At 35.9% G+C, this 15133-nt stretch overlaps 1 protein-coding gene across 4 annotated transcripts in view; it reads right to left on the reverse strand.

The window, feature by feature from the left end:
* The window catches only part of cep128 (centrosomal protein 128kDa), a 120759-nt gene that overhangs the window by 97534 nt on the left and 8092 nt on the right, over window positions 1-15133 (reverse strand). For 3 of the 4 annotated variants that reach the window (XM_031890961.1, XM_012969281.3, XM_031890962.1), the window contains exons 2-13: window positions 14461-14602; window positions 13134-13293; window positions 11164-11250; window positions 10562-10685; window positions 9955-10085; window positions 9156-9247; window positions 8326-8398; window positions 7219-7335; window positions 2676-2762; window positions 2349-2423; window positions 2143-2269; window positions 770-930 (exon numbers count right to left, since the gene is read on the reverse strand). In XM_031890961.1, the coding sequence (XP_031746821.1) occupies window positions 770-930; window positions 2143-2269; window positions 2349-2423; window positions 2676-2762; window positions 7219-7335; window positions 8326-8398; window positions 9156-9247; window positions 9955-10085; window positions 10562-10685; window positions 11164-11250; window positions 13134-13280 (1221 nt within the window). In that variant the 5' untranslated portion in view covers window positions 13281-13293; window positions 14461-14602. The remainder of the gene's footprint in view (window positions 1-769; window positions 931-2142; window positions 2270-2348; window positions 2424-2675; window positions 2763-7218; window positions 7336-8325; window positions 8399-9155; window positions 9248-9954; window positions 10086-10561; window positions 10686-11163; window positions 11251-13133; window positions 13294-14460; window positions 14603-15133) is intronic. The other variant, XM_031890960.1, reaches the window with a different exon arrangement.

A 15133-nucleotide genomic window follows, 5' to 3' on the forward strand; every position in this document is an offset into this window, starting at 1 on the left:
TCATACACAGAATACCATTACCAGTATCACTCACTCTGCTCAATATTTTTCAAAATAGCAGATAAGGCAGAAGAGGTGCCTTCCTATTGCCCCCATCATTGCACCCTAGGCAGCTGTGTCTTCTGCCTACCCCTATTTCTGGCCCTGTTCCTGAGTCAGTAGAGTTATTCATAGTTGCCCATAGGCTTACCACAGGCAGACATAAATAAATGTTTTTCTAGTATGAAATGCATCCTGCTCAACTCTCTGGGAAAGTTTACCATACCTCTACATGTGTACAAATAAGTAGAGATGGGCTTCTTCACTTAGCCCTGTAGCAAGACAGATGTGGTTATAATTTCAGCCCTCTAATTCCCCCCTCAAATTCATCAATTGTTTCCATTTTTAGAAACTTTATTACTTGTCTTCAAGCATAATAATTATAGATTATTATAATAATCAAGTATAATTGCAGAAAGGAAAAATTTTACATGTAGCTAGGAAAACAGGTCAGTAAGAGAAGTGTATGTAACACAGCTATTATACCAATTTAAGTTACGTTTCATAAAAAATGAGAAGAAACCAAAAGTAATCATTAAATTAGTTAGCAGAGTTGTTTTTGGTACTCCAGTGTATATAGGTGCATGTTCCATATGTGGTAAAAAGACAAGCCCTTGAATTATTTATCTTGATATGCCAAGACTCACCGGAAATACACTGTCATGCAAACAAATTTATTAATGTGACAACGTGAGCACAGTGTCCCAAGCAGCATTTATCTTAAACATACCTCTATATGCCCAGCAAGCTGAGTCCTTTCATGGTTTTTCTGCTCAAGACTTCGTTTAAGGTCCTCCACCTCAGACAAGATGGCACTTCTGCTCAGTTGTGCACGTAGCTCTAATATCTGCCGCTCCAGCTCCTTTTTCTCTAGCTCTGTCCGTTCAACTACTATGGGGAATACACGTTTTATTAAATAAGTGTATGGTCACACTTCAATGGGGTCATTAACAAACAAGCTTTGTTCTGACTTCAAGTGGCTGTCCAAGGACTTAAGCAATTCAGCTGAAAAGACCAATTAAAATTTAGGGGAGGTTAGCTTTACTGGTTTACCATCCAAATTAGTTTTCATAAATAGAAAAACCCTGGGACCTGTTATCCAGAATGCTTGGGACCTGGGGTTTTCCAGATAAGGAATCTTTCTGTAATTTGGATCTACAAAGCTTAAGCTTACTAATAAAACCAATAGGATTGTTTGGCCTCCCGTAAGGATCAATTATATCCTAGTTGGGATCAAGTACAAGGTACAGGTATGGGATCCCTTATCCGGAAACCCGTTATCCAGAAAGCTCCAAATTACGGAAAGCCTGTCTCCCATAGACCCCATTTAATCAAATAATTCAGAATTTTAAAACTAATTTCCTTTTTCTCTGTAGTAATAAAACAGAACCTTGTAATTGATCCCAACTAAGATACAATTAATCCTTATTGGATGCAAAACAATCCTATTGGGTTTAATTAACGTTTTATTGATTTTTAAGTAGACTTAAGGTATGGAGATCCAAATTACGGAAAGACCCCTTATCCGGAATACCCCTGGTCCCGAGCATTCTGGATAATGGGTCCTATAACTGTACTGCTTTACTATTACAGAGAAAAAGAAAATCATTTTGAAAAATTTGAATTATTTGTTTAAAATGGAGTCTATGGGAGATGGCTTTCCGTAATTTTTCCGAGTTTCTGGATAATGAGTTTCCAGATAATGGATCCCATACCTGTACTGCTAATTTGGCAAACATTGGAGAAAAAAATTGTTCATGTGTTAAGCATATTTTTTTATGAATTCTGATACTCCTGTAAAGTTCAAGACTTCATTTTTTGAGTCATCTCCCTTGGAGTCCCTTTAATCAATTAGTTAAAATCCTTTACAATTATTTCCTTTTTTCTCTGTAATAAAAGTGTACTTGCATGGTGTTCAAAGTTATGGAACAAACACACATCTGGAAAACCCCAGGTCCTGAGCGTTCATACCAGTATATCAAAAACGAAAAAAATAAAAGAAAATTAAAAGATAATCTATATGCAACAGTTTATCTATAGAGCTGTATAGGCTGAATGCATTTGTTTGAGCCAGTGAAGAGAAATAAATGCTAGCTATTGTACCTGTACGTGCTCTTCTCTCTTCCTCTCGGGTTTCGCGTTGGCTTAGCAAAGACAACTGAGAAACATGGTGCTGTAGGAGCCCTCGATCATCCTCTGCCTTTAAGAGCTGAGTCCTGAGATCTTCAACCTAAAGAAGCAAAAGTATGAATAAAGTAAAGAAAATGTCATGACATTTTATTCATTTAAAATGTGATGACAGGAAATACCTGGCAAAGAAGAGCTTCACGGCTACCTTCTGTCTGATCCAGTCTCTTCCTGTAATTTACCAGCTCAGTCTCCATCTGCAAAGCAAAAATGTAATATTACCTTAACTCCTACAGATTTTGTACTTGATTTTTTAATTATGGTCACTGCTTTCACTGAAACATTTATTTTAAAAGACCCTAAAAATGAACACATCTCCAATAAAATTGAATTGTTTTGCCCAGCAACCAGAGTAAATGCATATCCCAGCTACAGTACTCTGCACCGAGTAGAAATAGATGGCTAGATAACAATACAGAGACTTCAACAATAAATGCAAACCCACTTACCTGCATTTTCTCTTGCTCAGCCTGGCCAAGCTTGTCTTTAAGCGATGCCACTACCTCTTCTGCTAAGGATTCTTTTTTCTTTAAGGCCTATGATGAAAAACAATCCAAAGGCATTTTAGACACTAAGGGGCAGATTTATCGAAGTGTGAGATTAGAGCTTACCACAGAAAAATTCACCCTCTTTCAATTTATTCCTATAGGATTTTTAAAAGCATATTTATCAATGGGTGACCTTTTTACTAAATATGCTTTTAGAAAAATCACACAGGAATGAATACAAAGAGGGTGAATTTTACTGTGGTGAGCTCTCACTGCACAAGGGTCAGATTTATCAATGTTCAAATTTGACTTTTTACTGCGAGTTATTTTTGCAGTAAAACTCACAAACTCGAATTAGAAATTTATGAAGGCGAAAAAAAAGTTCATGTAGAAGTCAATGGGAGTTTTTTTTACAATTTGAGCTTTTCAGAATTTTCTTTTAACATTGTCAGACTCATGGAAGATAAGTAGAATGCGATTTTGCAGTGTTCAGTTTTTTCCATGTTTTTATTCAATCAAGTTTTCTAGATTGGAGTTTTTTAATAAATAAGTGCAAATTCAAGTTTGTGAATTTTTGCTTTTTTTTAAATTTTATAAATATGCTTCTAAGATTAATCTCAACCCTAAAAGGCAGAAAACAAAATATTAAAATTTAGAAATAAATAAAGATATTCTAAAGATATATGCATAGCTACACACCAAGACATCCTGATTAAGTAAACAGAAAGTCAAGGATGTTGCTTGCTGTATATTTAAAAGGTGTTAAGAAAAAAAAAAAAAAACAGTTTAGATATTTTATGAGACATAAATGAAATCTAAATTGGCAATTAGAAGGAAAAAAGTATGAATTAGTATTGTTAAAACAAGATATGTGACAGCAAAGTCTAGATTCTTCAAATGAAAAAAAAAAAACCGTCAACATATAAAGCAATACAAAATGTTCATTTTTACAGAATTTTATACAGTATTGCTCATGTTTTACATGACAGGTTTAACTTGCACTTTTCTAAATTATGATGCTAGTTCATCTTACACTGAAACTGGGATCCTGACTGTCCTAATTGGTTTTAAATCACAAGCAACAGCTCTGAACAGTAATGGAGTGTCCTCAGGGCAGCTTTAAACCTTTAATAACAACAATTTCTCTTCTTCACTTCTCTTTTAAGTGTGAATATTTCCATTAGAAAAGGCTGTTTGCAAACGTGAGTATTAACAAGTGCAGGCTAGAGCAAAGTATGACATAAACACCAGAAAATACAAAATTATAAACGTGTAAATCAATCACGCAGCTTCTATGCCAGGGTCAATGTGTGCCATAATTAGAACTTCAACTCATTTTTGCTAGAGGTAATCTATGTCACCTACATTATGGGAACAACTGTATTCATGTAAAATGTTTAATCCAGAAATATATAGTAAAAGGTGGTGTAAAACAAATGGTGTAACTATTAACAGTGTCATTTTAAACTATGATTTTTAACTGTGCATTGTGATCCCTGAAATCATACTTTAAAGAACTTGTCATGGTATTTATAAAGGTATGATTTTATTTTTTTGGAAGTCAATAAGAACAATCAAGAAGCTTTAAAAAATACAGTGATGAAAAAAGTGAAAGCTCTACTTGGGTTTATGGTAAGAGAATTACACAGCTTTATATATACACTGGATTTTTAGACAGTGGTGCACAGAGTTCAAATGGTGATATGAGGTGCATACACATGCTGAGTTAGAGAAGATGTGGTAAATATAAAAGATGAGTTTTGGATACTAAGGGACTGCTGTTAGTTATTTTAGTCTTTTTTTATTGAACTAAGACTTAAATATTTAGAAGGCCTGTGGGTTTTAGTAATAGAGATTTTTCTATAATATAAAACCCCACAAAAACATATGTAAAATGCAGATATGTGCTTTATTGTTTAATGTAAATTACAAGCATTGTCCTATTACAATAGAATAATTATTATAAAAACAAATAACATTGTATTCAGAAAGTAGACCTGTCAATTGTATTAGCAGTTTTTGGAGCATTCTGTGTAATAAACATCTAAAAAAAAAATGATTTTACACCTGTATAAAAAAAGGTGTTTTTTTTTGTATCTAGTGGGGCAGCCATCCTCCAGTGAACTGGAACACAAGGACGGCTACATTAAAACCATAGCTTAGAGGAAATGATTTTCAGACAAGTGATACAGCACAGAAAAAAATCTGTGAATTAGCTTTAGTTGTACTGTAGTGGAACACTATATTATCATTATTCAGCGCCTTTAAAAAGAGTAGATGATAAACATCCATTGATACTACAATTCACATTTACTGAAGCTGTAAAAAAAACAAAATGATCCAGCTTCATAAATAACAATATGTATGTAAATCATTACTCAAGCATTAGTTACTTTTATTCTTTTTACTGTGGCAATTGCACCCCACACCCAAAATGTTACATATACTGTATATAAAGATAAAATGAATACTCAAATGAAGATATTGTATTTTGGTTGCCAAAAGCATTTACAAGTTGCCGTGACCTGGATATCTGTCACTTCAGCTTTTTTATTTTCTATGGCAGACACGCTTTACAGAATAAACAAAATGAAAAGAAATAAAATGAGTTTCATAAGGAAAAATCATTTTGACAAAAGAACAACTATTATTCGGTGTGCCAAACAGCTCAGCAGCTGCAGTTTCTCCCAATACCAACAAAAAAGCTTAAACAGAAAACACAGATGTGTGAAACCTTTTCTTCCTCAATAGTTTTATGCCAAGATTAATAGAAGTACTTGTTTATAGGTATTGCCACAACAAGAACAAAAAATATACTCCACAAAACCATTCAATAGCAGTGAACTCTGTCTTACAACTTCTCTCATAGAACCATTCTACAGCAATGCTCGGGGTTTTGAAGAGTCTATTCTCAACACAGATACTGGCCATGCACTACCACAGTTAGCCAAGCATAAGTCATTCCTTGAGTCTTTCTTTCCAGTGATGTCACACAGAGATACACCCATCAATGCTACATGTGATTCAGGCACTGTGACCACCCACACATTACTATGGGAAATAGAGATGTGTGTAGATTTGGTTTGACTACCTCTGGCTTACAGATGACTGTGGCGGTTACATGTGTATAATGAATTTTAATTTTAATATATTAATGTTTTTAAAAACACATTTTTCCCATTCACAGTTTGTGTCAAAACTGTCAGTACAGTTGCCAGCTACATGCCAATGAAATAATATGTTTGCAAATAGGCTGTATAAAGCGATTCTGTCATAATTTTTTAGGTGTACTTTTAATTTTTAAAGTACACTGTTTACATAGCGAATAATTCACTCTACCATTTACATTTTTATTCTTAAACCTACAAATATATATTTGTTAGTTGTAATATTGGTGTGTAGGTGCCATTTCAGTACATTGTGCCTGAGTCTGAGCTTTCAGAAGAAGTGCCAGCTTAGAACTGCTTTCAGCTAACCTATTGTTTGTCTTGCTCAGTATAACTGGAGGAGTCATGAGATGAACTTGGATTTCTTAATATTGAAAGTTATTTTGATATCTACTGGGAGCTGCTATCTTGCTACCTTTCCCATTGTTCTGCTGATCGGCTGCTGGGGAGAATGAGAGGGGGGTTGATATCACTCTAACTTTCAGCGCAGCAATTTATCAGAGCCCAAGTCATATGGCTGTGGCACCCTGGGAAATAAAGAACACAACTATAATATAAAATTTCAATATTAACATTTTTAAAAAACAGATTTCAAATCAGGATTTTGCTGGAGAAGCTCTATTAACTGATGCCTTTTTGCACATTTTCACAGTATTCCTTTACCTTCTCTTAAGTCACTCCTAGTGCAGATGGAAGTAAATCACTATGTAACTAGCATTAAGGTGATCCACAGAGCTGGGCCAAGTAGTAGTGGTGCCCAAGACAAATGTTACTTGGGCCGATGCCCCACCTACTGTTGCCCTCACAGGACCTCACTCAAAGCACTTCACCCACACCCTGCTCGGTCTGCACTCTGAACCCGCCTTTGTTGCTGCTTGTTCCCCCACTTGCACTCTTGTATATGTATCCATTATGTAAGTGCTGCAGGAGACAATGGTGCTATATAAATAATACTACAGGTATGGGATCCATTACCTGGAAACCTGTTATCCATAAAGTTCCAAATTATGGGAAGTCCATCTCCTATAGACACCATTATTAGCAAATAATTCTATTTTTTTGATGATTTCCTTTTCTCTTTAATAATAAAACAGTACCTTGTATTTGATCCCAACTAAAATATAATTAATCCTTAATGGAAGCAAAACAAGCCTGTTGGGTTACATTAATGTTTACATGATTTTATTCAACTTAAGATCCAAGTAATGGAAAGACCCTTTATCCAGAAAACCTCAGGTCCTGAGAATTCAGGTATGAACATGAATACTGATCCAAAGTTAATACCCTACTTAACAAAAAAAAGTTATTTTTATGAATAGTGGAACAGGATCATTTACCTCATGGAGCTGAACAGACACATGGCCCAAATGATCCTGGTGTTTTTCTACTTGCTGTCGCTCTGATTTCATTTCCCTTTCTAGCTCTTGAAGTCTGCGCTCCACACGTTCAGAAACCTAAAACACAAAAAAAGCATACCTTTACTAAAAAAAGAGAATTGTAATCATTAGGTCTGGCATCGTCCACATGTAAAGGATCAAACAGAAGCCTGTCCCACCTGAGCTGGAAAACTTAAAAAAAAATTGTGTTGTTGAAGGAAAACAGTTGACTTTTTAAGTAGATTCCTATGGCTTTCACAATGAAATGCATATTACCTCTATTCATTTCCTTATACAAAAATTATAAAAATATGAAAAACTATATTTTCTACTACCACAGAACATAAATTGTAAAGTGTACAAAACATATGCAAGAATACATTGTTCAGATTACCATAAACAATATAAAATAACATTTCTTAGGACATTTATTACATTGCATTAAAATGGCAGCAGGTGCACACTTTTTGTTGAAAAAAACAAGTTACACTAACTGCTTTCAGTACTGTAAACGATGCCACCTTTTACCATAAGAAACCACAGTACAGAAATTGGTTTAATTGCAAACAATATGGGTAAAATGTCATTTATATAAAAATTTAACACTCCTGGATTGCCAGTTCTTTATTTATGTGAACATCCAAGGGTGTGTGCCATTTGTTGCATACATATTTATCAAAGAATACTTTCCTTTATTTATTGCTTTTATATGTAACAGTTTATCTTCAGTTTAACACAGGTCGTGATGTGAGTTGCCATGTAAGAGAAAAAAAAATTGCCTTTTGGCATAAAAGTATTTGCCTGATGCTTTCACATTACCTATCAAATACCCTATGTTCCTCTGTGAAGGGGCTGTCATATTTGTGCGGCAGTAGCCCGTTAGCATTAGAAGCTATGACTGACAGGTTGAGAAGGGACAGTCAGGTTAGCAAAACAGGTTTCAAGTAACATTTACTTACAAAATTAGACTCATCAGTGAAAAATAATCAACATGACCTCTAGGTAACTCTTAATGTACATTAATATTGTGAAGAGTATTGTTTTTAGTGTCAGTATCACAGTACTCACAGATTCCTGCCTCTGGGTATCGTTGACTCGAGCAGTTAAATCATGAAGGGTTCTCTTGGTTTCTGCATCAGTCCTGCAATAAAGAAAACAGGTGAAGAAAAAAAAAAAAAAAAATATATATATATATATATATATATATATATATATATATATATATATATATATATATATATATATATATATAAACATGTGGAGATAGGCTTATTTGTGCACTCATTCTCTCTCATAGAGCACATTTTCAGCAAATACATTGAGGTTGCATACACAGTCCTCTAAATATTAGCCTTCCAGTCAGAAAAAAAATTGTAATTCCACAAGATGGTTAACAATCTGCTTCACAAGGTTTATGGTAACATATACACAAGCATTGTATTCTCAATGGATAGAAAAAAAGTATAGCAAGGGCAGATGTTCAGTAGAAAGCTTACAAAACTACATGCCTTAGAATACAAGCTCTACATAATCAGATGCAAAAGTGCACTGAGCAAAAAAGGGTATCTGAAAAGTAGCACTGCACTTTATTCCACCTATATCTTAATAACCTTTTATGTCAAAGATGTTACTCAACTAACAATTTCTTCTAGTATGTTACAGAGGCATAAACATAACGGAAAAATAAAATAAAATTCCCCAAATATATTACTATGGAAATACAGGTAAGGAACCTATTAATCAGAGATGGGGACCTGGGGTTTTCCAATAATTTGGATCTCCATACCTTACATAGTTACATACATAGCCAAATATATACCTTAGCCAAATAAAAAACTGTCAGTCTTTTCCTTCAGTTTAAACAACTACAGCCTAGCTATACTTTCTTGCTATCATACCTGTTTCTTCTGGCAAATTCTCTGCTGAAGTCCTCATTCAGACGCAGCTGGTCACTGCTTAAATCTCGCAGTGATTGGTGCAGGGTATGCAACTGAAATAAAACACAATATTGTTAAATCTTTGCTCTGGTCCCTCCTCAGCCACCTACAAAGAAACCTGAAGTAATTAAGTTGTACCCTGTGCAGTCCATCTTCTATTTTTTATGTGGGACAAAAGCCACTTGGAAAAAAAGACATTGATGCACTATCCTGAGGTGCAACTAGTCCTAGGGGCACATTCATGAAAACATGAGTTTGAATCCCGTATGGGATAAATTCGGATTGGATACGAAAATTTCTGAAGATCGCAAATATCCAGAATATGCTTACAAAAAAATCGTATTAGTCCCTAAAATATCGTATTGACGATCCGTTTTGTACCAAACGATCGTAAACAGCGGGAAAACCTTTCCGATTACAAGGACACTCATTTTCTTTAAGCACAGAGAAAAAATCAACAACAAAACCCAACAAGAAGTTTAACCATGGTGTTCTTGTGTCTCATTGAAGATAACCAAATCCTTGATGGAGATTCTAGATGCTAGAGCCCGCTTGTGGCTACCAAAATTCTCCAATTACAATCCACACTTTTGTGTTCCTTGGCTCCCTAGCTGTTGGAGCTACCCTCAAACCACTACCAAGCTTCTGAAAAAAAAATCCAAAAACACTCACTTTCCCTCTAACAGAACTGCTCTAAAAACTCTTCCTGCAACATCATCATGGCATACAAGTGCAACAGTATTTGTAGTTGTTCACTCACCTGATCAGTATTGTTTGATTCTTCAACAAACCTCACATTAGCAGAATGAGAACGGCGTCGCCGCCATGTTTCCCCCCTATCACGGTAGTCCTTGAGGGGAGATGTTGGCTGCAGTTGTTGTCTGATAGGCACTAGCACAAAGGAGACAGGAAAGGAGAGTCAAAACCATTAAACATCATTTTGCTACAATTTTTAACGTGTCACAGTACATTTCTCATGGCTGCAAATAGCACTGAGTCCTTTATCAAAAGAAACACAGGATTTCTTTTTTGTATCTGGTATCTGACTTCCTCTCAGAAAAATCCTTCATTCCCGGGCCAGAGTCTGTGCAGTTCTCTCCCCTCTCATGCTCCCCCCTCCCATAAGAACTCATGAAACTCACTCTCCCCACCCTTAGGAATGTGTAATCTGATCTATAATGGCTAAGCTGCAAGGAGGAAAACTATAAAGACCAAGCTAAAATGGCAATCCTAAACAAACAGAGAAAGCTTCTTGGGCTCTTTACGCAGGTATGCTAAAGCTTTCTGCAGAATAAATAGTGCTCTAGGTGACACTGATGTGGTGAATCTATTGGCAGTAAGATGACATTCCTTCTCCTTTAACTGACCTGTTTCTCCTGCATCCAGGTCGCTGGCACAGAGACTAGATAGAGATGCACTCCTTGTTCCAGAAAGACGGGACAAACGTTTACTTCTTAGCTGATCGATTGACTGCTCAAGATTTTGTTTTAGCTGTATGAAATATTAACATTAGTATATGAATAACCTCTTCATAGAAATTGTAGACATTTAGATAAATAAGGCACCCTCTGCAGACTAACATATGTATATATTGTTAAAAATACTTTTGGCAACATTTACAAAAACAATTATATTAAGGCCTAACTTTAAATAGGGTATGCAATAATAAACAAAAGTTCAACAGCTATTCAAAGTGGTCCCCCCCCCCCCCAATGAATGAGAAACAACTGACAAAAAGCATCAGAAAAAAATATTTTTTTATTTTTCTTCCTAAAATATATGCTATTTAAATAATTTCCTCTGCTTCACACTGGCCTCTCTTCCTTCTTACATAAGCTGGTTTATATCTATGTTTTTTTTAGGAGCCCATGTCATAAAAACCGGAGCTCACATTCCAGAAAACTGAACAACAACTAGAACAGGGTTTCTGAAACTGACGTGGGATGAGAAATAAGTATTGCATACTTACTGATGCAATAGCTTCTGTCTGCTCACTGTTGTGCTCTCGGTAATGTCCAAGCATCTTGTCGACTTGCCTCAGGTTTTTACTTGTATCCTGAAAAATCACAAAGAAAAAAAATAATATGGCAACAATAAGAATGGCCAATTTCCAATATATTTATTTACACAAAAAATCTAAATGTACTACAAAACTGCATTTTTTACTCCCATTGATTTTACAATTCTTTTACAGCAAACAAATTCATGTTGGTTCCTCTGTATCACCAGTTAACAATATATGCAACAGTATAGTTGCCAAATAGAACTAACAGCTTAACATGAATAAAAAGGTGTTACCCAAATTTTATTTTGCCACGGAGAATAAAACAAAAATGATAAAGTCAGATCTGTTGAAGGGTTGTGCAACCGCCCAAAACTTTATCATTTTTGTTTTGCAACTATTCTAACTATAGTGATACCACACCAGGTATCCAGGGAACATCAGGACCATTACCCAAATGTTTGCATTTAGTGTGTGGGATGCCATCACACTGGAGCAATACATGCAGCAGGGCCATTTTAAAAGATAGCCTTAAAGAAGAAAGAAAGGTGAAAACTAAGTAAGCTTTATCAGAAAGGTCTATGTAAATACAGCCATAAGCACTCACAGAAACGCTGCACTGAGTTCTCTGTCAAAAGATTTGTTGTGTCTGTAATTCCTGTGCCAGAGACACGCACCTCTCTTCTCTCTCCCCTCTCCTGCTCCCACCCCTTAGGAATGTGAATCTGAGCCAATCAGCAGGAAGCTGACTCATAGTCTTAATAACTGAGCATGTACACTTGGTCTAGGTCAGGGGTAGGGAACCTTGGCTCTCCAGCTGTGATAAAACTACAAATCCCAGCAAGCATTTTCCTTAATTAACCATGACTGTGGCTGTCAGACTCCTGCAATGCATTGTGGGACTGGTAGTTCCATAACAGCTGGAGAGCCAAGGTTCCCTACCCCTGGTCTAGGTCTCAGTGCAGGAGTGAGGCATTATGGGAACTAACTTTACACAGCTCAGTGTTTTTTCTTCGTGTTTGGCTTCTGATCATCTAAACAGGTGAAATATGGGGAGACTTAATGGCACTATTGAGAGAACTGAAGGTATGCCTGCAGCTTGAGATTAACTATTTATCAGCCTTACCCTCTCCTTTAAAGCATACTTTTATACATTGTGAAGAACAAAGAAATCAATATATCTTAAATGATTTAAACTGTGCCAATTTTTTTCATGAAAAGTAGGAAAGCACTAGGAACAGTTTAGAGTAGTTCTTGCCAGCTGTAGGTTTGAGGGCATTATGCCCCCCCCCAAAGAATTTTTTTGGCCCCAACCACTTTTATAGATCATAAGCACTGAAGTATATACTGTATGATTCTTTCCTCAAATGCATCATACTTGCTAATCAGCTTAGTATGGTACAAAGAGATGACTGAACAGCACTTACAAATGAACAGGCTAATATATTATACACTGTCATAACTGCGCATTGCAGTAACCAAAGTGCAATTTCCCCCCAGAAATCCAGCATGAGGGTGATGTGCCTGACACAAGTGTACAGCTTCTGACAGAACTGAAAACGGTTTGCTAAGATTACTGCAACTAGGCATGCACTTCATCCCAAAATCGGGTACAACTGCACGAATATTTCTAAAGTTTGGCTGGAGTCATTTCCAGTATCGCTCATTTGCAATAATACAACACAAGTGCAACTATATGGAAGTGCAAGGAGTACATTTTGATGTTTTGGTGCAAGTACCTTTAATGAAAGTGGTTTTATGCTTTACTGACTGTGGGGAAATTGAGGGGACTGCAGCTGAACTCGTAGACATACATGAGCCCTAGCCATCAATATCTAAAGAATTAAAAATGTTCACACTGTTTAAATTAGAAAATCTCCAAAACCTACTGCAATCGGAGGTAAGGCAGATGGACAAATACTGAATTGTTTATGTACCTGAAGTGTATTTGCCAATGTATGGATCTTTTCAGAAACATCCACTACTCCTCTGGATCTTGCTTGCATGTGGTTTGCCCTCATAGGCCCACGTCTACTTACTCGTGTTCGCAGGTAGGAGTCGGAGTCACTTGATGATTCTGCCATTAAGATATAACTTCTGAAACACAATAAAAACTGTATCTTTATGCTAAGAAAAACAAGAAGGATGCATATTGAGGTAAAATGTAAGCCTAACATATTAGTAGCCTACTAAAGCAGACAAAAAACAAGTGCAATAAAGGCTATTTTTTTCTGAGAACAAGCATTATACTGAAGTGTAATTTCACTGTTAATAGCAGACTGAAAAAAAATCATCAGGGAGGAATCTGTGCTTATGGAGAAAAGTGCAATCCAAGTGTATGCCTAGATATAAATGGCAGTTTACTCTCACTCCCAGCCTTTAGTGCAGGGCAGAAAAAAATGGAAAGAGAAGCCATTTAGGAATGAAATAACTATTAAATGTCCATTTACAACGACTGTCTTACTGCTCTGGGCATGCAGTGTGCAGTGAAATACACATCTGATTTAAATTAACACGAGAATACATCATGTTACTGGCATCAAGAGAGTGCACTGCCCTCCACTTTGACTGCAGAGGTCTTTGTGAAGAAGAAAAGCAGCCCAAATGATACACAACTAATAGCCCAAGCTAAAACATGTTTTAGTTTAGAGCTGAAAAGCACAGAATAATTAGAATTTCACAAGGACTATAATAAAGAGATTGCTCTGGTGCATATAATTAAATAGATGGCACTTTATCACGCTGTAATAATTTTACAGGATGCTTTCTGGGCAGGGGTGGATTGTTTGAATATTACCTTTCTTTCTCCTTTAAATGTTTTTTGTTTGGGTAATTTAATAGTTAAGTACCCATCAGTTTGTCTGGTTAGGGTCTCCTGTACCAATGTATTAATTTTTCAAAAAGCATTGGAGCATCTGCGTGCAGAGATATACAAGGAATTGGTTTTTCTGTCTGCAAATGTGCAATTTAACTCCACCCATTGCCCCTCAGCCACGTTATGATCTCCTGTGCACTGTAAAGATTGTAAACAATGCACAGGGATTGATTTTCACATAATACGTAAGGGATTGTACAGGGTGGGTGGCTTACCAATAACCAGAGGTTTCGTGTCTAGGGATATGATTTGTAATATTCTTGGAACAGAAGTATCACAGCTGAAATAGATTTAACATTTATTTTAAGCTCCTATATATTTCTATGTTTAAGAACACCCTGGTGTCAAACAATAAAATACAGTTTAAATCAGGTTTTGGTTTACCTTACCTTAGGTTTACCGTATGCTCCTGAAAGCCTTAAAACTGCAGTATATCAGAAATGGCCCGTTGTCAACTGTTTTTCTTTTTTATCAGTCAAATCTATTTTGCTTATTTTGACCATACATTTTTCCTTTTAAAAAACCTCTTATCTGTGGGGAAAAAGAGGAAACAATCAAAACATGTACTTAAAATATTTCTGGTAGGTTTGGAATTGTTAATCCTTATACCCTAATAGAGCCAGAGCTGGTTTTAATGATACACCTATAAAGTCACTATTCATTTCGGGCAGTTGTGCCCACTTTTTCCATTTCTTTTGCTTTTAACTGCAGCTCAAGCATCTTTATATTATATAGATAGATTATATGGATAGTTCTGTCCTATTGCTACTACCCAGTGCACCAGTCCCTCAACTTGCATGAAGATACCACTTTCATCCCATTAAAATCATATAACCCTTTTTGATTTCTATATATATATTTTACTTCATATAACGGATAACAGGTGGTTGCCGGAGCACCACCATATAAACTGAATTAATCTACCACCAGCATTTTGGCTCAAATAATACATACAAAACGAAATAATGGAAGCAACATAAGGAATTAGTGTACTGTACACAAAGCATTTCAGCTCATTACAAGAAGAGTTCTAGCTTTTTTTCTTTTAAGGAGAATGGTCAC

The sequence above is a fragment of the Xenopus tropicalis genome, chromosome 8 (genome assembly GCF_000004195.4).
Source record: "Xenopus tropicalis strain Nigerian chromosome 8, UCB_Xtro_10.0, whole genome shotgun sequence".
NCBI classification, from domain to species: domain Eukaryota; kingdom Metazoa; phylum Chordata; class Amphibia; order Anura; family Pipidae; genus Xenopus; species Xenopus tropicalis.